Source organism: Xenopus tropicalis, chromosome 5, assembly GCF_000004195.4.
Source record: "Xenopus tropicalis strain Nigerian chromosome 5, UCB_Xtro_10.0, whole genome shotgun sequence".
NCBI classification, from domain to species: Eukaryota; Metazoa; Chordata; class Amphibia; order Anura; family Pipidae; genus Xenopus; species Xenopus tropicalis.
Genome location: NC_030681.2, coordinates 99,741,227 through 99,763,495, shown reverse-complemented (window position 1 = coordinate 99,763,495; position 22,269 = coordinate 99,741,227). Strand labels below are relative to the sequence as shown.

The following is a 22,269-nucleotide window of genomic DNA, read 5'->3' as shown; positions in this document are numbered from 1 at the left end:
TCCAAAGTTCGGCTGGATCTTGTAAAATGAAAAGGGGGCATGAATGCAGCAATATGCAAGTTAGAGTTTTATTTGGCGTTTTGACAAATATTTTGTGGAGGGTTGATAACTCGACCAAAAATTATAGTTTATCCCTAAAGCTGAGGGCACACAGAGCAGAAACAAGCAGCGGAGCGAAGGTGGACCTGAATATGTCTGCTTTTGTACTATAAAGCTGCCATTGACCGGCAGTAAGTACAGCTCCCTGTCTGCATTGCAGCTGCATGTGAATACATAAAGCAAATAATGCATAACTGCATTCGTAATGCTTTTTACAGCCATTAGCCAGCTTTGACGCAGCTGTTAGTTGGAGTGACCTCTTCCCTCTAGCAAGTGCACTGTGGCTGTGCACCCTATGTATATGGCGTAGTCTCATTCAATGCCAGTGGTGCCACCTACAAGAATAGCCCTCAATTTACAAGCTCAGCAAATCAACCAAGTTGGGAAAGGGCTGCTTAAAACACTGTAAATTTCTTGGCAAGTAATTACTAATTGTATAACATAACAATATGAACAATTTGGGCTTGTAGATCAGAGCATGGCTTATGTCGTTCACTGGGAAAGTGTATTTATTTGACAGTTGTCAGGTTATGTGCTGAGAATGGAGGAAAAAGTTTAAATGTCCTGCCTCCATTTTAGTTTTAACTTAAATCCCTTTTCTGTAAATAATTTAATTTGAGCTGTGCTTAAATAATATATGGATCCCTGAGGAAAATGGATGACTTATGTTCACTAGTACAGTGCAGTGTGTAGCCCAGAGCAATGAAATTCCCCATAGAGCTGTCAGCCTGTTATCAAGCAGAAATGTCAAGTACAGAGGTGATGGCCGCACTCTTGGATAAAAAGCAACCCTAATAACTCATTTATTATGTATCCTTTCCCGAATACTTAAAAAATGTGCAACTAAGGTTTCTTTTAGTCCTAAGTCTTTGCTTTTGCATTTGAGCTTCACCGAAGAATATGATGGCAAGATGTGTCATAATGATCATTTCAATTTTTGTTGAAATGGGTCAGAATGATTTTCAGTGGTATATGATGGTGCTCACTTATATGGCAAGTTGAAAGGCAAGGCTAAACAGTGTGTAAAATAGTTGGCATATTTCTAAAACTGTTGTAGTTCTTACACATTAATGCCAGTTTTTGTATGCCAGTTTCATGCATTACAAAGAGCTAGATATTATTGCATATTTATAAAGGTCATGTATTTAACACCAGACCAATGCTGAAAATTACTCCATTAGTTTACATACCTTAAGCTTGGCATAATCCATTGGGATGCATTGGGATCCATTGGGACCCATTGTAACAAATGAAAATGACAGAGAATTCCTAGCATGGAAAGTTGTGTAAATGCTGTGTAAAAAGTGGCGATACTCTATTTGTTAGCATGCTTTTTATACAAGAATATTACACTCAGCTACACATTTACTTTTACTGTATATCATTACACTGATTTAATTGTGTCCAGTATATGAATGTTGTTATTATTTTATTATTTTACACACCTTAATGAATATAACCCCTAATCTCTGTTCTCTGTAATCCCTTTTGGAATGTGTGCTGGTAATGCCAAGATGGATGTTATTGGGTACCTCTTTATAAATACTCTATAATAATTACCTATTTTGATAATATTTGCATTATTTTCATACTTTGTACTCATAAGCTTTTCCCCTGCAACTGCTTGTACTTCTAACAGACATTGGGGCTTGGTTATCAAGGGTCAGCATGTTGCACATCTACTAGAAGCTGGTTTTGAATGTTATAGTTGTGTGTAAGTGGACACAGTGCTCTATAGCTATGCATGGAGGCAGGGGCTATTCTGAACTGACTGTGCTGAAGCCCTTTCACTTTGAGCCTTGATTACAGCCCACTCCAAGTGCAATCTCATTACTGCAGGGGGCATTCATTCTGGGAAATGCCAATAAAACATGGAATTATGGGAAAAGCATGCTGTGCTGCACAAAATCAAACACTTCTTGTACTTCAGCCTCCTCATAAATATATATAATATATAATATTCATAAATTATTTTCTTACTTCATATCAATATAAATGACATACAGGCCTGTAGCACCTTACCAAACTGGCCCACACATCAGGTTTATTGTTGCTTGTGTCACTGCACAAACTATCTCAGCCTATCCAGGGATTTGCTCTTTTCCATCATGCTAGTAATTCTTTCTACCTGACTTTGGATTGTTATTATCTCCACATGTTCTCAGTAATTCCTGCATCTCCCCACAGTGGAAGCTCTACGTGTGGAGTGGAGTGAGGGAAGGTGTACTGCTGCACTTTTCCATCAGAAAAGGTCATCCTTTGTTCGAAGGTTTAATCTGCGGGTCCCCACGGACAGCCAGGAGTTCCTGGAGGTGACACGTACCTTCCCTCACTATGACATGGTAATGTAATAAAATGGTGCAAAGTTAGCACCAGGTCTAAATACCCATAGCTGCCAGTCAGGAGGTAGAACTTGCTAGTCACATGTTTAAAAATAAACATCTGATAGGTTACTATGGGTTAATAGACCTAGTGCAAAGTTTGCAACTTTATTGCATCACCGCAATAAATCTTTTTTTTTTGCTTTGAATATTCTGCTTGCAAGGGACTCGGGACAAGTCCAGCACACTGTGATTTATGCTTGTAAAACAAGTTAGAAAAAACATAATTGGTCTCAAAAGTGATCAATCAGTTATATCATCTTGGGATTTCTAAGCAAACCCACCTTGATCACAACATAATCGCTATACAATGTGATCCACAGGGTTTTTTTTACATTAGGATATAAAGATCATAAGATGGACTTCAGCTATTAAGGCTACAAAAGTAGTAATGTGTTGAATACTAGCATGTTCTTCAATACATGCAAATATAGATAATTTCACATTACAGGCTTTCAAATTATGCAAGATCTTAAACTGCCATTTTAGGGACAATAAATACATACAATGCCTATCTGAAATGTGTTCAATACTGCAGTTAAATTATATTTTCATCTCCTAATACTTTTATCAGTCCAATAAGTGTGTGAAGGTTGTGGCAAAGTAGTGCTTTGTAGGACCAATAACAACAAAAATAAAGGGTTTTGTATTTATTGTGTACGAAGTTACCCTGAACCGGTAAAATTATAGACCTCATTTACAAAGTATAATCTGCAAAGTGCAAAGATAAACATTCTTTATCAAGAAATAGAAAAGGTTTGGAATGGATTGGAAAGAGGTGGTGGTACCTCTGAATAATGGGGCATAGCCAGGAGCATGTAAGTGGCCTTATTAGTTTGTCCACAGGCTACCCCGAAGGGAACTTTCATTACTAGGTATAGCTGTACAAGGTATTTCATTGCCAATTTCAACATTCTTCCAAATTAATATGCCCCATATAGCATACAACATAAATCCTGTTTTTTACTTGAAGTTACTCTGACTCTTCAACCAATCTTCCTGTGGTGATTCGGAGAACTCATAGGATATATACTGCAGGATGAGGAGAAGTAGCTTCTTCCGATTCCACCCTCCCCTACTCTTTTCTTCATCTTATTAAACAGTCAGTGCCAGTAGGGCCCTGAAAATGCATGATGGACAAAAATCATGAAATGCTATTTGCAGGGTCAACCTTGCTCCCTTATCCTCCTAGGCTTCCCATAGTAGCCTGAGCAAATGAACACTCTAAAAGCTACAGTTTTTGTGCGGTTGGTTTAAAATATGATCTGTGTCACAACAGTTATACAGGTAGCTAAATGTATTTAGGTAGATTAAGTTAAAATACAGGACGGGAATAATAATGTTAAAACATCTAATTGATCATTTTTATTCTACTAAACATAAGATTAGGTTCCGACACTTGATTTATTTAATGACTTTCTCATGAGGAACTTATTCTTGTTAATCCAGAAGATTTTTACTGTCTAGGTAGTCTTTTATTCTTTTTATTGTTTTTAGGATGTTTTTTTTTCTCCACTGCACTCTCTGCACTAGAAGATCCCATTATCCAGTATAATAACCTTTTTGTAGTTTAGCTAGAATGTGCAAAACCCCTTTATCCAGCACAACATGCATTCACAGAATGGCCCTCTCACTGCATAAACACCCTCACTGGCCTGGTATGGCACTGTGTATACATTTGGCATATGTTCCTGAGCATGGCCAAGTTTATTTCATATGAGATATATTTTCCATTGACATTCACAGTGGGCTCCCAGGAATACTTTGGAAAGCAAATGAAACATTCACCCCAAACGGAACACTGAATACTGGCATTTAGGCTCAGTACCTCTGCCCATCTGTTATTTTTGGCACCTTTTAGGGGACCAGCCTTAGAGTGTGGGAACCTGTGCAAACAAGACCCAGGAGATTTTAAATATCTTATGCAGCAAACATCTACATGTAAGGTTTCTATTAATCTAAATAAAGGGTGGAGGAAAGTGTCAAATACAAAAACAGTTACTTTACTGGGAAAGTCACATTTCAAAAACTGTGATTATCAGAAAAAAACATTTTTTCTTTAGAAAAATGTGTTTGTTCACTAAAAGTATATTTGCATTAATTTAGATGCAATGCTGTTTGTGTTATTTAAGTCGCGAAGACTATTTTCGTGCGGTATTCGGCGTAACGCGCGTTAATTAACGCAGCACGCTACTTGTCGCTCACGCTAATTAATGCACGTGCACTACTTATCGCGTGCACGCCATATTAGCCATACACAGCATTACGTTCGTATAACGACTTTTTTGTAAAATGACCATTTCCCTGCAAACTGGAAGCTTCATTACTCTAGGGCCAACACAGACTTGAATAAATCCCACTGCAAAGTCCATATTGTGTTGCCAAAAGCTCATGAACTGTACTTTTCTATAATTACCGCCTGGCTCAAGTAGGTGTTAATTTTCGCACAGACTAATGCAATATTTAGCGCGTCTAAGTGTTTGTGAATCATGCCTTAGTATTATTTCTGCGCACTAATTAACGCAATGCGGTTGCGCGCTAATTAACGCACACGTTATGCGACTTAACGCATTCGATAATACTTAAGCGAATTGCGTGTTTTTTTCGCGTCAATTTTAACGCAAAAAAGTATGCAATAACGCTTATCGCACTTTAGTGAATCAACCCTATGGTGTTCCAATTAAGCAATATGATTGCTGTGTGTGTATGTAGATAAATTGAATAATGGGTCATTATAACTATGATATCTATCATGAGTTTGGAAGGAGGGGTCAGTTTACCTTAAAGGACAAGTCAACCCAAAATATATTTTTGCCTAATACAAGAAAACATAATTCTAAGCTACTTTGAAATATATATATATATATATATTATTTATTGCTGAATACTTAAAATTTGGCTGTGCACCCCGCAAGGTTACACGCTTTGGAGTGCAGACATTATAACGACTGATATATATATATATATATAATTACTATTAGATGCAGTATCTGCCTGTCCTTTCTATTCTCTGCCCTGGGGGCTCAGAGTGCGGAAACAATGGAGCACAAGGCAGCAGACTGACAGACATGACTTGCTGGAGGAGACACCTTTGCAACATTGTTTAAAAAGTAACAACCAGGAGTTCAGCAAATGCTGCTTTCAATGCCAATTACATTTACGAATAACTTTTAAAGCACTAAAAATTTTCAGTAAATTCACAATGGAAAGTTGCTTGGAATTATATATTTTTTATTACGCAAAAAATTATTTTCAAGGTTGAGAACAAAAGCCTTTTTGAAACCCTAGGTACCCTCTGGAGGCCTCCCCAACTTTACTACAACAGACCCCTAATACTGCCCCATTTGCCGTACCAGTTAATAAAATATAGAGTAGCTAAGTGGAGTATGCAGACGCAGTACACACAATTCTCTGGGAGGTACCAATAGGTTATGCATTTTCAAGTGAATAAATTCCCAGGCTGGTGCTCTTTTTATGAAAAAATGCCAGGCATCTTATTTATCTTTCCCAGTTGTTTCTAGACAGATTTAGACTCTCTCAATTATCATTCCAATATTGTTCCAATTTTACTCTTTTGGGCATATGTACAGCCCAGGGCAGCCACAAGGGATCCCTGGGACAGGTGAGAAGAGGGCGGCATGGCGATTACTAGACTAGTACCCCAGGCTGGTGCATTTTCACAGACGAGTCAGTCTCCTTTATGGCGTTTATTTTTAAAAGTGCTTTGTTAAAAATAATGTAATGCAAATTTTATCATTCTTGAACCAGAGGTCTAATTAACTATTGGGGGTTTTATGCCCACAATGCATAAGGATGCTCAATCCTATTGCATTCCTAGAGAGGAGCACACAGAGTTGCATTTGTCCCTTCATTCAACTCTGAATCTTCCAGCTCTGCATATCTGACAACATATGGGCAAGACATGGGTCTCCTTTGGCATGTCCCATTTTTGTGTGTCATTCAGGTGGCACAGGAAGAAGTTTTGTGGGTCACAAGGTGGATCTAGATTGCCTACTCCTCACATATAGTTACATAGTTACATAGGGTTGAAAAAAGACCAGTGTCCATCAAGTTCAACCCATCCAAGTAAACCCAGCACACCTAACCCACACCTACCAATCTATACACTCACATACATAAACTATAAATACAACCACTAGTACTAACTGTAGATATTAGTATCACACATGGCACAGTTTTGCCCATTAGCACCTCAGTACTATTTATTGAATGACAGCTTGAAAAGTGAGGTGGCTAATCTATCATTACACTAATAATTAGCAAACATGATGCTGGGTGGCTCTATAGTACCTTCTCTATAGCTAAAAGTTGTACCCACAGTGCTGGCCTCTCTTGAGCTTAGATGGACCTCCAGAGGCAAAGTCATGTTTACAGATAACCCCAAAGTAATACAAGAAACACATGTTAGAATGACAAGTCTGGTAGGTAGAGGATACTGTACTCTAGTGCAGAAAAGGGCACATTTATATAGCATTGCTTTTAATGGTCTGGAAGATGAAAGGGAATAGATTTAACCTAACTGCTAAATCTATTCCCTTTCATATTCTACTGCTGTTTCCTCCCTCCCCCACTCTCATATTTATTTTTCTTTTTCTTCCCACCTGACATGTTCTCTCTCTGTATCCTGGGAGATTGTCTTTATGATGAGGTTACCATAGAAATTTACCTTGTTGATGTAGGCTCTCGGAGAGGAGGTGGATAATGAGGTGGGTGAGAATATAGATGCCACCTGTTACGAAAAACTTATGCCTGATAAAGACACTCAGAGTGCATTATGTTTCCCACTTTCTCTCTGACAGAACATTTCAGAGCATGCTGTGATGCTTTCTGGTTTCCTTTTATAATGTGCTGCAGAGCTGTGTGCGTTTTTCCCTCTCTCCTGGCAGAGCATTGAATGGCAATGTCTGAGTGGGTGTTCTGCAACAGAGGTGAATTCACTGCTCTGAGCTCTTCTAAGAACATTAGGCATGTACCCCATGCTGCCTGCTTTTAATGAAGTTCTGGAAGCAGGATACTTTTTCTACTGTCTCATTGTTTAGCGTGTTTAAAAATATTAGGTCAGTGCCCCATGCCGTGTTTACATATATTAGGTCAGTGTCCCATGCCATATTTATTTTAGTTTTCTTGGGATGTTTTAAGGTAGAACTTTTCATATGAAGTATAACAAAAGTGGTGTAAAGGTGATACCTTTATTGGCTAACTAGGATGATAATCACAGCAACAGAACATTTCAATCCTTCTTCAAAAGCTGATTACAAAGCTATGTTAGCTCTATACAGCATTTTGTATACAGAAAAACTGTGAACAAAAGGAAAAACACATAAGCTTAATTTGTATTGCAAGCAGGAGTCCAGAACACAGCTTGCTGTGATTAACATTCTAGTTAGCCAATAAAGGTATTACTTTTACACCACTTCCGTTATGCTTTATATGAATAGTTCTACCCTACGACTTTTTCAACTGGCTAAGATGGTACAAAAAAACTTTGTTCTTGAGATGACAAGTTCAGTACTTGTTTTGAAGTTATATCCAACCCCTTTACCCACTATTCTTCTAAAACAACTTGGAGTCCTAGAGGGTACCAAGTAAACTAGTGCATAAGACAGCAGAAATACCTTGAGGTTATGTAAAATGTCTTTAATTATGGCAAACATTGGCACTTTCACACCATGGTTGGGAGTAACTTTTAAGGATGCCATACTAGTTGGGAACCACTGTTGTGTGCCAAAAAGGAAAGTTGAGGTTTTTGGGAAATATCCTCCTTAATACATACATACATGTAATGTCTTTCATATTGCAGGAACATAATAGGAGCTCTATCTCCATATCCTTGGTGCTATTGATGCAGGTCTACGTTGGTCTAATCATGGCTAATTTAGAATGATAGCGCCTCAGCCTTAGTGAAAAAGTCTTTCTTTAGTTTTAAAAGGATGATGCTAATGATGGTGGGGTTCTTAGTTTGCCTAGAGAAGAGTGCCTTTACTTCTGTATTCCTTAAAGCACATTAGGGTTGATTCACTAAATGTCGATAATTTTTATTGCACGTTTTTTTGCGTTAAAATAGACGTGACAATTAGCACGCGATTCACTACAGTATTACCATGTGCGTTAAGTCGCATATCGCATGCGTTACATTTCGCGCTACCACATGCGTTAACTTTTATGCATGCGTTAACTTTTACCCATGTGTTAATTCGTGCGCAGAAATGAATACGAACGCATGATTCACAAACACTTAGATGAGCTAAATATCGCATTAGTCTATGCTAAAATTAACACCTACTTGAGGCAGGTGGTAATTATAGAAAAGTACAGTTAATGAGCTTTTGGCAATAAAATATGGACTTTGCAGTTGGATTTATTCAAGTATGTGTACGAAAATAATGGCATTATTATGGTACTATAGCGGCGCATATTTTGTCGCGACAAATACATTACAAGTTATATTTTGGTGACTATTCTGTCGCGACATTACGCCGTTGGAATCTCGTGATAGGCGCGACTTGCGGCCATTTTGTCTCAGAGCCTGCAGTGACACATAGAGCCAACATGCCTGGGGTATCAGAGCTCCGACCGGAGGAATGGCGCTACATCTGCCGCTACCTCCTGCGCGAATCCTATGACAGGCAGCCGCTGGGGATCGTAGGGGTCCATGAAAGGAAGAGAGCAATCCTCTGCAGGCTGATGTGGAGGTTGGAACATCGTTTTGCCCTCCGAATGGACCTCAGACTTCTCCAGCGGATATGGTCGGATATTAAGCGCAGGTTTAGTTGCTGAAATAGTGGAAGGTAAATGTACTTTATTAGGGTTTTAAAGAATACGTTAATTAAATATATATATATATATATATATATATTATTAGATATGGTACCCTCAGCAGGACATTGGGGCAGAAAAACAGAATTTACCAAAGCTTGCCAGTTGCTTGGATTTCCATCTTATCATTACTATCCTTACTTAATTTTAAAACATTTTATTGTTAAAATAAAAGTTTTTAGTTTTGTACTTTTGAACTGGGTAATGTCTAATTATTTTGCCTTCCTTGATATGGTATTCTATACTTTAATGTAGTTTCCCCTACACTCTTACATTTATCAGTAACAGCATTAATATGCTTTATGGGTTAAATTTTTGCAAATATTCTGCCAACAATTTTGTCTTTAGCCCATTTTGCTGAATAGTAAAGCTTGCGTTAATTAGTACGTAGCGTATTTTCTGGCGAGTGTGATAACTGCCAATCAAATGTTTTGTTGCCCATAACATATTTGGCATTTATTCTGTGTCTAAAATGTGCCACTAAATTTAAGCCACTTTAGCAAACGGACCCCTAAGTATTTGGCTAAATATTTCTTAAATGCCCCCCCCTATTTACTGGCCTAATTTGATGTTGTACTACACAGCTTTGAGGACATAAGTTGCACACATAATAATAGGCATGCCATACATACATTACATACAAGTAAAGTAAGTAGGAAAGAAGCCAAAAAGAAAGTAAAGACAGTAAGGAAAATACCGCGTGTGCGTTAATTAGCGCGCATGCAAAAAGTAGCGCACGTTATTACTGCATGCGATATGCATGCAGTATCGCACATAAATTAACGCAAGTATGCTTATAGTGAATTGTGCGTTAAGTCGCGAAAAATTAGACGCAATAACATTTTTAACGCACACTATAAATAGCGCACGTTTTAACGCACTTTAGTGAATCAACCCTATTATGTTGATTGAGATCTCTGTGCAATTAAGTATACTTGCCCAGTAATTGTTAGAGATGTGAATCTTCCAATTCCTGGCGCGCAGTGTTTTATGCTAAAGGTACTTTCCTACTAGACCTGTTGAATAACTGAGAATAGGTAAGTGTGTGATGCATTTCTTGTCCTCTATTGATCATTGGAGTGCATGGAATGATACATTTTTAGTTGTAGTCATAATGTGAGTAATATTCATTTAGGAGAAACTACTACTACAAGTTACCTCATTTTTGGAGAGTTTCTAAACAAGACCTTAGAATGATGGTTCTCAAGTACAAAAAAGATGGTATTACGCTTGGTGTTAGGTAACTAGTTCAAGGAAGCAAGAAGAGAAGTGGTAAAAGTATGTGCTTTTACAATCAACTCTGTGGGCAAGATGGGTTCTTAAACCCACAGCAGTCTTACCTCTTAAACATTTTAGAACTTTGAGAAAAGAGCATTAACCTTGATATCCCCTAGCCCAATGTCTATTCATTACAAATAAATAAAATCTAGTAAAGAACAGATGCCAACTGGCTTGATATGAATGTAATCTTTTTCACAGATTTAATATACAGCAGATTTTTCAGGTGTTCAGTGAATACTTAATCATGGTGGTTGTTTTTGGCAAAAGCTCATTTTAATTCTTGTTTAACATATTGCTTGGGACATTTTCCAGGAAAAGAGGAATGAAGTTTCTGGGAATGTTCTACCATTGGGGAATAAAATAAATGACACAATATTTTCTTTTTAGAAAAACTTCAGAGAAATTTTACATTACACAGGAAGTCCCATAGTTCTCCTCCAAATTCATTTTGGCTTTTCTTAGATTATGTAAAGCTGCTTTTGCAGAGGTACAACAATCAATGCCAGAATATAACAATGCCTTGGCTGCAATGAATGTCTTTATGGAGGGCTTGGCAGGGTTGGGCCAAAACTTGGGGATACATTTCCTCAGTAAGGAAGGAGCATGGGTGACGAATTAAATGCAACACTTAATAGCCAAACTGTGCTTCCAGTGTTCAGGATAAAGCTGCTGTACTCTTTATGTTTGGCCCTTAATATTTTCAGCTAAACCAGGGTTTATACCAGAATGTGATCTCTGCACATTGCTTATTGTTTGCATACAACTGACAGCTTTGGCCCTGGGTCTGACAACTGGCTAACCACTATCTCATGAGGTTCTTGGAGCATCCGCAAGGGTGCTGATATACAGAGGCTATACAGATATACAGAGTTAGTTTAACAAGGCTTGCTAAAGTAAGCATCTTCTCCCCAAGAACTCTGGTTGCTAAGATGTAATAATTCACTTGACTGTTTCTTGTTTAAAGCTGACATCTGTGATTGATGCCAAAAGTGTATCCTGTATTTTGCAGGGATAGTAAGGCATATTATTAGTATGTTGCTAAGCATTATTCACATATATCGGTTTAAATTTCCATGACAAAAGGCAGTGAAAGAAATGTAGAAATAAGAATTAAGTGTCAATTTGTTCATATTTTCATATTAGTATGCAAAGGTTAACTCTCAGAGATGTCTCTAATCGTCATAATAAACGCAAGAGCTATAAATGGTGTTAACACAAAATGAATCACTATCTTTCTTCATAGGTTTATTCATACAGTGTTTTTTTTATTTTTTGCAGAATTACAGAACATTGTGAGTGCAATTTGTAAATTCTGGTTTAGATAGTGAAATCTGCAAAATACTAGTGAAAGACCGGATTATTAATTTGCTTATGCAGAAATACTAATATTATCCACTTATATTCATCCCACGCAGCACATTTTGTTCTTTCTGCTAGATGTGTGAATTGCACAGGGGCAAAGGGTATCATATGAGAATGAATGAACAAAGTACTTTGTGCTTTAAAATCTCATCCTTCTTTCTACCAATAGCAGAAGGTATTTTAGGCCTTCTGCAGGCATGTTAACCATGGCGCACCCAAGACCAAGTTTAATAACTGCTCCCACCCACTAAGGAGAATGAGTTGTGTGGAAGATCTGAATGCTGCATATGTTCTGCAGTTGCAAAACTGTGATTACCAGCACCCCTGCATTGTTCTTTTTAGAAAATTTGCAATTGGTAATCACACGAGATCACCACTTTCGGATGCCAAAAGCTCACAGCAGCATGCTGCCTTCCATGGCAAAAAACTAGCCTCATATCCTAGGAGGTGCTGGAGTCGGGTAGCCTATAAAAAACCTTGGGTGTAGCACCAACACTGTCCTGCACTGTTTTTGGTGGTTGGGACTGTTGAATAGAAGGTTGGAGTGTTGTTTTGGCAGAGTTGGCCTCTATCAAGTTATCAGAGGAAGGAAATGGCACCAACTTTGAGCAGAGCTGGAAGCCCTCTGTTATTTAATTGGCCAAAAAGTGCTATAAATTGGCTTACATGCTACACCTTTTTGTGCATTAAAGTTTTATAAATAGCTGCTAGTAGTGTACAACGTAATTGCAAAGGTGCCAAAAACTGGAGGCAATGTCCTTGCTGTTTTGCAACCTTAGGAAATTATCCTTGGTTTGTTTTTCTGTCAGTCACTATGTTACCCAGTCACATCTGCCTGTTTCTCTTCTATTATGTGACAGTTACATGTTGAAGATACAGGTGAGATGTTACCCAAGTCTCGAAGAGCACTAACCATCCATGAGATTACAGCTTTGGCACGGTCCTCTCTGCACGGTAAGCACATCAATCTGTGTGATTATTATCATTTGGAATTAGGAAAGACTGGACAGTTTAGGAGCCCTAATAACTCTAAATCAAGAAACCTGAACTGAATCTATTCTTTTGTTAATTGACAATAGTTTGATGATAGACCATTTTTTATTGATATTTAGTAAAAACCTCCAAGGCCTCTTGCATACCCAATTTCATTGCTACATTTCTTCCTAGGTTTTCATTTAGTTTTTTCAGGCCAACCAGGCACATAAAGTTCCAAACACATAAGACAGGTCTTATAAACATTCGACTTGCCCCAGTTCTGTAACCTATAGCAACCAAAAGCAATTAGCTATAATCACTCTACTGCAGATAGAATAATAATAGCTGTACAGTTATTGGTTGCTATGGGTTACTGTAGGGGCTAGTTGACCTATTGTTATTAAATAAACCCTCATGTATTCTGACAAACAACTAGTTTTTCCTATGCTTATCTTCTAGGAATCTCACAGGTGGTAAAGGATCATGTGACCAAGCCCACTGCTATGGCTCAGGGACGTGTCGCACACCTGATTGAGTGGAAGGGTTGGAGCAAACCCAGTGACTCTCCAGCTGCTCTGGAAACTCATTTCAACTCCTACTCACATTTAAGTGAGGGAGAACAGGAAGCCAGATTTGCTGCAGGTAAGCAAAAACATTGATGCACACTTTCCATATTGTTACTTTGTTGAAAAAATATAAGCCGCACTCTTCCACACTCTATACCAGTGATCCCCAACCAGTGGCTCGTGAGCAACATGTTGATCCCCAACCCCTTGGGTGTTGCTCTCAGTGCCCCCAAATCAGGTAGTTATTTTTGAGTTCCTGGCTTGGAGGGAAGTTTTGGTTGCATAAAAACCAACTGTACCGCCAAACATTTAGGCTGCCAGTCCACATAGGAGCTACCGATTAACCAATCACAGCCATTATTTGGGACCCCCAGGAACATTTTTCATGCTTGTGTTGCCCCCCAACTTTTACATTTGAGTGTGGCTAATGGGTAAAAAAGGTTGGGGATCCCTGCTCTATACCATCCTCTTACTGGTTTTGAACTTCTACTGCAGGCCGGCATTCCCATCTGTACTGTATCCTGCTACTCCAGATTTTCTGTGCCTGTCTGTATTTCCATGTCCATTTTACTTGCCATCTATTCTCTGTTCAATTCTCTGCCTTTAAAGGGTTAATAATGCTTACTATTCCTGCCTTTCCTGTGTATTTATTTTTTACAACTCCACTTCTTTCATCTTTCCGCATCTTGCATTCTTTCCCCACTATGATTCATCTACACATACTCTCCCTGTGGTGTTGGCCTTCTCTTTTATTCTTCCCCCCTAAGTGTGTAACCGCTCTCCTGCTGACTTCTGTTCCTTTACTCAGTTTCTCAGTGCTGCTTTGCACGTCCATCTGTCTTTTTCAGGTGTAGCTGAGCAGTTTGCAATAGCAGAGGCAAAGCTCCGTGCCTGGTCATCCATTGATGGAGAAGATTCAACAGATGATTCCTATGATGAAGACCTTCCTCCTCCCTGTGACCATTCCCAGCCATCAGGTCAGTGCAGGGAAAATAGGTATGTTTTTGTACATGTGTATATGGAGGTCATTCCATGTATATGTGTCTGTGTGCACTTGAATATACACATAAAAATTTTCCGTCGAATACCATACACACAATGACAGGGATTATTGGCTAAACATTTTTTGTCAGATGAGAACCTGAGAAGACATAGTACAAATACATTCAAAATTCCAAAAAAAGATGATTGATATCATCCAGATTTGCCAGCTTTACTTAAAACACCCACACCCCTACTTATATTCTCACTACATAAATAGACTTTAGAGATAGTAACCACTACTCTATAGTGAAACAAGGCACTAGGGTGTCGTTATAGTCATTACAGATCTTTTTCAAAGCCTTGTATGAATAACAGTGCAAGCAGTCCATTACTTTATGCCATCCAAGACAAAGATTTGCAAGGGCTCCAGTACCAACTATAGCGTGATTCATTAAGATACCTTTTGATCAGTGATTTATTGTTGTGTTTTATTAAATCCTTTCATAAAAATCAAATACAAATTGGTTAGAAAGTGAAGTAATATCTAAAAAAGCTCTTATGAGTTGAGTCCATGAAGGTATTAAAGTTGTTGCACAAAAGAGAAATCGCAAAATCTCTTAAAACTAGAAATGAATAGATTTGTTCTTTAAGGCTCACAGGCACATAGATGTTTGCAGCCATTGCAGTCCTCTCAGAGAGAAACAACATAATGCCTCTAAATACAACTGTTTTCCTTGACTTGAAAATGTGCACAAGTCAGAATTCCTTAACAATAAATGTAAACCAACAGAACCCCGGGCCATTTATAAATAATAAAAAGGAAAACAATCACATAAAACATAAAATAGTTTTTTTCTGCTACTATGGTCTGTGACTCCTATTTGAAAGAGTCAGAAGAAGGTAAATATTCAAAAACCTACACAAAATAAAAAATGAAGATCAACAGAAAAGTTGCTAAGCCATTGTATAACATATTAAAACATAACTTTAAGGTGAACTACCCCATTAAATGGACAGAATAGCAATATTTTGCATGTTTGTTCACCATATTAACTCCAGATTCAAAGGTACATTATTTCTTGGCTTGAATGCACTTGCGGTTTACACCACTCTGTTTACTGGGCTCATCAATGGTAGGGGGAAGTAGGGATCCAAAATGATTCCATTCTGCTGCCCTGTTAATTTTGCCATATCTACCTATTTGAATTATGGCTTTTGGTTGGCCCCATAGGAAATATGTGTTTTACTTAAAAGCTATATGCTTGTTTAAAGCCAGCTTGAAGGATATGCACAGTTGCAGTAAGAACATAACTTTTTACAATTATAGAAGTTAAAATGTGTGTCTTGGGTGGGGGGAGGGGTTAATCCAGAGCCAAGTGAGATCACGTGCCACTGGCCCAGAAACAATGAGAAGTATTCATTAAGTATTACTTGCAGTTTTTTTTTTTAATAAAAAAGTAAGCAGGATTAAAGCAAAAGCAAACTCTGAAAATCAGAAACAGTCAAAAAGCAGGTTTATTATGAATAATTGGTCTGGTAAAAATATTGCAGCCATTTATTATTATTCATTGTTTAAATAACATCAACATATTCAATAGGGCTTTACAGAGGTTATTCGCTTTTGACCCTACACACTATGGTCAATTTTATCAGGAGCAAATAACTTTCCTGTGTGGTTTTAAAGTGTGGGTAGAGAGTGGAGTACCTGAAAGAAACCCACTAAAGCTGGGCATACGCGCACAGATATAATCGTACAAAACTACATTGGGGTCTGCCAATTATGTTCAGAACATCCTCTGATTTGCTTTGTGCTCCAATTTCAGTCTGATGTTAGTTTTAGATCTTTGCATTTAAACATACAATTGATATCCAAATCTTTGTTGGAAGAAGGCCAAAATCTGAACGTGTATGGCCAGCTTTACATATGAGGAGAACATACAAATTCTTGCACATAGTGCTCTAGTTAGAGTCAAACCTGGACCAGACTTTTAAAGGGCTTGTTATGTGAACTTAACTTACTGATATACGACTGATCCAGAGATTATAGCATATATCATTCCGTTGGTCAGTGCCTACCTTCAAAAATGTTGGTGTTTGTCAGTCAATCAGCGTCCCACAAAAGGAGCTGTGCAACAATGCTATTCACTTATTAAATGACTTAGGGTTCCACTACTTTAGCATGCTGCTTCCTTAGTTTAATGGTCATTCTGCAAAGTAGTGTCAGTCACAGTTACAAGAATATCTAGGAACTCCTAAAGTTTTCACCCCAAATCTCACACTAATTTGCTTTCCCACTAATCTTACCCTAATTGGCATTCAGACTGGTTGCTCCAACTCCTCCAGCTTTGGACTCACTGCTCTACAGTAATGATGCCAGCTCTATCGGTTAGCATACATTTTTTGAAATGTAACACTGTCATGTGACAAGGTTTGTGGCTCTTGTACAGAAAATGCATTGGATTTATTGTAAATATGAGTGATAAAGTAGGAACAGAATTATGTATTTTAATTTGTAATTTTAAAAATATATAAATGTACATTACAGAAAAATTAATAAAGGCTTAAAGTGGATCTTAAAGGAAAAGTAACACAAGTAAAAAATCTATTCTACCCTGCCCCAATAATTTCCCTATCCTGCAAACCATTTATTATTTTGAATGCTTTATTAGAAAATACCTGTTAAAACTTGGCTTCCAGTCATTTGAAAAAAAGGTAAAACGGCAATGCAGGGGAAGCATCCACTATGTGGCGATCGACTGATCGATCCTAGCCTTCCTTCTGTATAGGAAGGAGTCGGGCTAGGTGTTACTTTTCCTTTAATACAAAAACTGAATTGGTTCTCTGAGGTTTTTTGCAGTTTACTTTAATTTTCTATTTTAAGTGGTTTCTGAGATATTACCAGGCCCGGATTTGTGGCGAGACCTCCAAGGCCCAAGCCTAGGGTGGGACAATTTTAGGGGTGGCATGCCGCCCAGCTGCTCCTGAGCTTTGCTCACATACAGAGCACTGGGGGCAGGACATGCAGAAAACTTCAGAGCCTCCTGTTCCAAGTGCTCTGCATGTGAGCTAAATGGATGCACGCGATCCTGGGTGGGGGGCTCTGTGTGCCGAAATTGTAAATCCGGCGCTGGATATTAGCAGTTTTATAATGCTATGCAGGCTTTCAGCTCAATAGATATTTGAAGGCCCAGAGTTTCAGTGATCCTAACTGTCTATGCTGGGGCGCTGCTGCGTCAGCTCCCATCAAGCTACCAGGGGAGGCAAAAATCCACTCCTGGTAAGTTAAACAGCCAAAATTCCAATTTTTAAATCAGAATTGTGGCTGTTCTAGTGCAAAGAGCACTACTGCACTCTCTACACTAGCGTGGCCCCCCTCGCCCACCTCTAAGCAGGGGGAGTGAGGGGAATGGCATCAATTTGGCTGCCTCAGATGGCCAGGACCCCTGAGGCAGCATTGTGTCTATGCACTTTTTATGCATATCCTACATTCAGTTAACCTCGGGTGCTGACACTCAATTGAGCCTGAAGACTGGTATTACATATCCCAGGAACTGCTAAAAACGGAAAATGAATGTAAATTGCACAAGTTGTCAGAGAAGCACTGTGAGTAAGGCCACAATTATTTTTTTTTGGTTTAGATCCACTTTAAGATGAAAATTCCCATCATTCATTTTTCATGTAGAAGTCCAATGGGAACAAATTGGGAACATAGGAACAGTATTGATGAGCGGGTACGGTATTACATCTAGAACTAGAAAAGAATGTTGATGTTTGTATTTGTATATTTTGCCCATCACTTGCTTAAGTTCACCAGCTCAGCACCATCAAATGGAATTGCCATAGCCTCTGTTTTTTACGCTGTATTACTGATTCTCCATTATCCACTTTGCAGATTTCCTGACCCCTGTACAGAAGGATCTGGTGCCCTCACGTGTCTGCTGTTGTGACAGTGACTCCTCCCGCACTTTGTCCCCTGAGACTTTGTGTTCCAGTCTGTGCAGCCTGGATGAGGAGCAGCTTCTCTTGGGATCTCCAGCTCAGTTAGTTGAGGAGCCTTTGCTGACCAAGCCTCAGTCAGTTTTAGGCCCCTACAGTTGCCTCCAAGATGTTGAGTGTGAAGACTCTTCATATTCTGTGTCATTCTCGGAGTCCTGTTTAAGTCCCAGTGAGGATGAGCTGATTTCCTTCCCATCAGTGAGTCGTGGATCTGGAGTACTCAGCTTGCGCAGAAAGGGGTCGGATGTAATGTCTTCAGGAGTTGTTTCTCTGGAAGAGGAGGAGGATGACCAACCCTGATCAGTACCCAAAATTGCCACTGTAATCCTCCAAATTTTTCTTCCTCCTTTTCCACTTTATTCCATCCGTTTATATTTTTCAGATTTGTTCCCTGACTCTAAAACTACCAAACAAATTATAGGGCATTATCTTTACTATCGGACCCACTTCTTTGTTTCATTCCATTTTTTATTCTCATTTCAAATATAATACTTGCTCTACTTCTCTACCTCTGCTTGCTCTGCTCTAACCTATTTCTTACACTGTCCTGTTCAGTTCCTTCCTTTCTACCTCTACTCTGCTTTCCTCATTTCTTTTTCCATCGATCCTATATTTGATTGTTTTCAATTTTGCAAGCCTTTGGTCTGTTTGCATGATTTTTGCATCTGGCACATAACTGCCTAGGTGGTGGGGAGGGTGGGGCCTCTTAGTTGTTTTGTGCATGTGTTGCACCGCACATGATTCTTCTCCAAGTTCCTAACTCGTGCAGGATCCTGGCTGGGGTCAGTGGCAGCATGGCTTGTTCCTGTCACCCCCTGGCTCTGTATATGACTTTTTGGTTTCCTCATCTGCACCACAACAAATTCCAGCTGTGAAAAAACAGGAGACACAGGGTTTATTGTGGATTCAGCAGCTTCAGGATTGTCACTGTGAAGTTTCAGTGACACTGTGGAGACCCTACTCCCCACAAGCTGTGGGGTCGCATGCGGTGTATGGAATCCCTTCTTTTCTAGCGTTTTGTACGTGTCTATTTGCTGCTCTTGAAAGGTCTCGTGCGGTAACATCAACCGTTTGTAATTCAACTTCCTGGGTGTCTGTGGTCCTGATTTCTAGCTTGTTCTTCAAAGTTTTCACCTGGTCTACTTTTGTGGGTAGGGGGGCATCTGAGCAACAAACCTAGCTCACACTACAAACACTAGTAATGAAAAATGCATTTTTTTGGTTGGCAATGATCCAATGTTCTACTGCTTCCCATGATGCATCAGATAAGTCAAACAAGAAATGTAAAATTTCTGAGGTTTCATGTGATCAGTGAATTCTCTTCTTATTACTGGATTCAAATTACTTTGGGCAATCAGGTATAGGACCTGTTATCCAGAATGCTTGGGACCTGGGGCTTTCCAGATAAGGGATCTACTAAAAAGTCATTTAAAGGAGAAAAAAAAAAGGTAAAAACTAAGTAAGCTTTATCAGAAAGGTCTATGTAAATACAGCCATAAGCACTCACAGAAATGCTGCACTGACTTCTCTGTCAAAAGATTTGTTGTGTCTGTAATTCATGTGCCAGAGACACACAGCTCTTTGCTGTCTCCTCTCTCCTGCTCCCCCCTCCCTCAATAATGCTAAGAACTCACCCCCCCCTTAGGAATGTGGATCTGAGCCAATCAGCAAGAAGCTGACTCATAGTCTTACTAACTGAGCATGTTCACTTGGTCTGGGTGTCTGTGCAGGAGTGAGGCATTATGGGAACTTTCTTTACACAGCTCAGCATTTTTTCTTCCTGTTTGGCTTCTGATCATCTGAACAGGTGAAATATGGGGAGACTTAAGGGCACTATTGAGAGAACTGAAGGTATGCCTGCAGCTTGAGATAAACTCTTTATTAGCGTTTAAACATCATTTAAACCCAATAGGGTTGTTTTGCCTCCAATAAGGATTAAGTATATCTTAGTTGGGATCAAGTACAAGGTACTGTTTTATTATTACAGAGAAAAAGGAAAAAAAATTAGAATTATTTGTTTATAATGGCATCTATGGGAGATGGCTTTTCTATAATTCAGAACTTTCTGGATAACAGGTTTACGGATAAGGGATCCCATACCTGTACAAAAAGTACACTTATAACAGCCACAATGGTCAAATCCAAACACAATAAAAATATTACATTTCTGTATTGGCAAGTTAAAAATATTAAATCAAATTTCTGAATTAGAAGTATTGCACTGTTTAGGCCTCATATTCCCATGCAATTCAGCACAGAAGAAAGAGGACATTAAGTAAAATGTAGAAATGTGGAGTTTTTGCAGCTAAAAGGATACATATAGTATAACTAAAACCCCTCCAACCTTGGCAATAATGAATAATTATATGGTACTGATTTACTTTGGGCTAAAAATATACTCTTTAAAAATTGCCCCTTTTTTGGAGCTCCCTATAGATCCTCTCTGGTCCCTGTTTCAAATGAGGGGTGTGTGTGTTCTTATAGTCCCTGGCAGAAGCACAGTAGGAGGGGGAGAGCCAATCACAGCCCTGCATTTACACAAGCAAAGACAGCTTCAGTTCCCTATCAGGTCAGCCTGGCTGCTGATTGGTTCCTATCCTACAGTGCAGTGTACTGAGTGCCGCCGGCCCCCCTGCACAGCCTGGGAGAGGAGGCTTGAGGAAATGGAAAAGATGGGCTGGAATAGTATGTTTTTGTTATTCTTAATAAACCAACCAAAAATACTACTTTTTAAAAGCACATTCCTTAAAGGAGTCTAATGCACTGGCACATTCTAGTTTTTCACACAATGGAGTTCATTCATTAAAGGTCGATAAGCGTTATTGCATGCTTTTTTGCATTAAAATAGACGCGAAAAAAAAACGCGGCATTCGTTAAAGTATTATCGCATGCGTGTACATTAATTCTCGCGCAGAAATAATACTAAAGCATGATTCACAAACACTTAGCGCTAAATATCGCATTAGTCTGTGTGAAAATTAACACCTACTTGGAGCAGGCGGTAATTATAGAAAAGTACAGTTCATGAGCTTTTGGCAACACAATATGGAGTTTGCAGTGTGATTTATTCAAGTATGTGTTGGCCCTAGATTGATGCAGCCGCCAGTTTGCAGGGAAATGGTCATTTTCAGAACAGTTTTACGAAAGTAATGGCGTGTATGGCTAACATGGCGTGCGTTTTTTCGCACACGTTGACAATTTGTGCGCACTGCGTTAATTAGCGTGGGTTGCATCAAATACCGCACTAAAATAGTCTTCGTGACTTAAATAACGCAAACAACATCGCGTCTAAATTAACGCAAGTATCCTTTTAGTGAATCGTACCTTAAGACGCGAAAAATAAGAGGCAGTAACACGCATGCTATAAATAGCGCATGTTTTATCAACCCTCATATGTCTTTTTAACGGATACTCTTATGATTTTTATGGTGTACTTTTTATTTCCAATCACACTGTTTACATAGCAAATAACTCACTCTACCATATAAAATGTTATATTTGAACCAAAAATTAATTTTTTTAGCTGTAATATTGGTGTGTAGGCAGCCATCTCAGTGCATTGTGCCTGAGTCTGAGCTTTCAGAAGGAGCTAGTGCTACACATTAGAATTGCTTTCAGATAAACTATTGTTTCTCCTACTCCCATGTAACTGGAGGAGTCCCAAGCCGGACTTGGATTTCTTACTACTGAATGCTATTTTGATATACTGGGAGCTGCTATCTTGCTCCCTTCCCATTGTTCTGCTGATTGGCTGCTGGGAGGGGGGTGATATCACTCCAACTTGCAGC

General features: G+C 38.9%; 1 protein-coding gene across 3 annotated transcripts in view; it reads left to right on the top strand.

Annotated features, from left to right (window-relative positions):
• The window catches only part of fam131a (family with sequence similarity 131 member A), a 31,045-nt gene extending 11,267 nt beyond the window's left edge, over window positions 1-19,778 (top strand). For 2 of the 3 annotated variants that reach the window (XM_002935145.5, XM_004914403.4), the window contains exons 2-6: window positions 2,287-2,441; window positions 12,821-12,914; window positions 13,395-13,577; window positions 14,350-14,478; window positions 18,378-19,778. In XM_002935145.5, the coding sequence (XP_002935191.1) occupies window positions 2,287-2,441; window positions 12,821-12,914; window positions 13,395-13,577; window positions 14,350-14,478; window positions 18,378-18,781 (965 nt within the window). In that variant the 3' untranslated portion in view covers window positions 18,782-19,778. The remainder of the gene's footprint in view (window positions 1-2,286; window positions 2,442-12,820; window positions 12,915-13,394; window positions 13,578-14,349; window positions 14,479-18,377) is intronic. The other variant, XM_031902586.1, reaches the window with a different exon arrangement.
• Window positions 19,779-22,269: the final 2,491 nt, after the last annotated feature.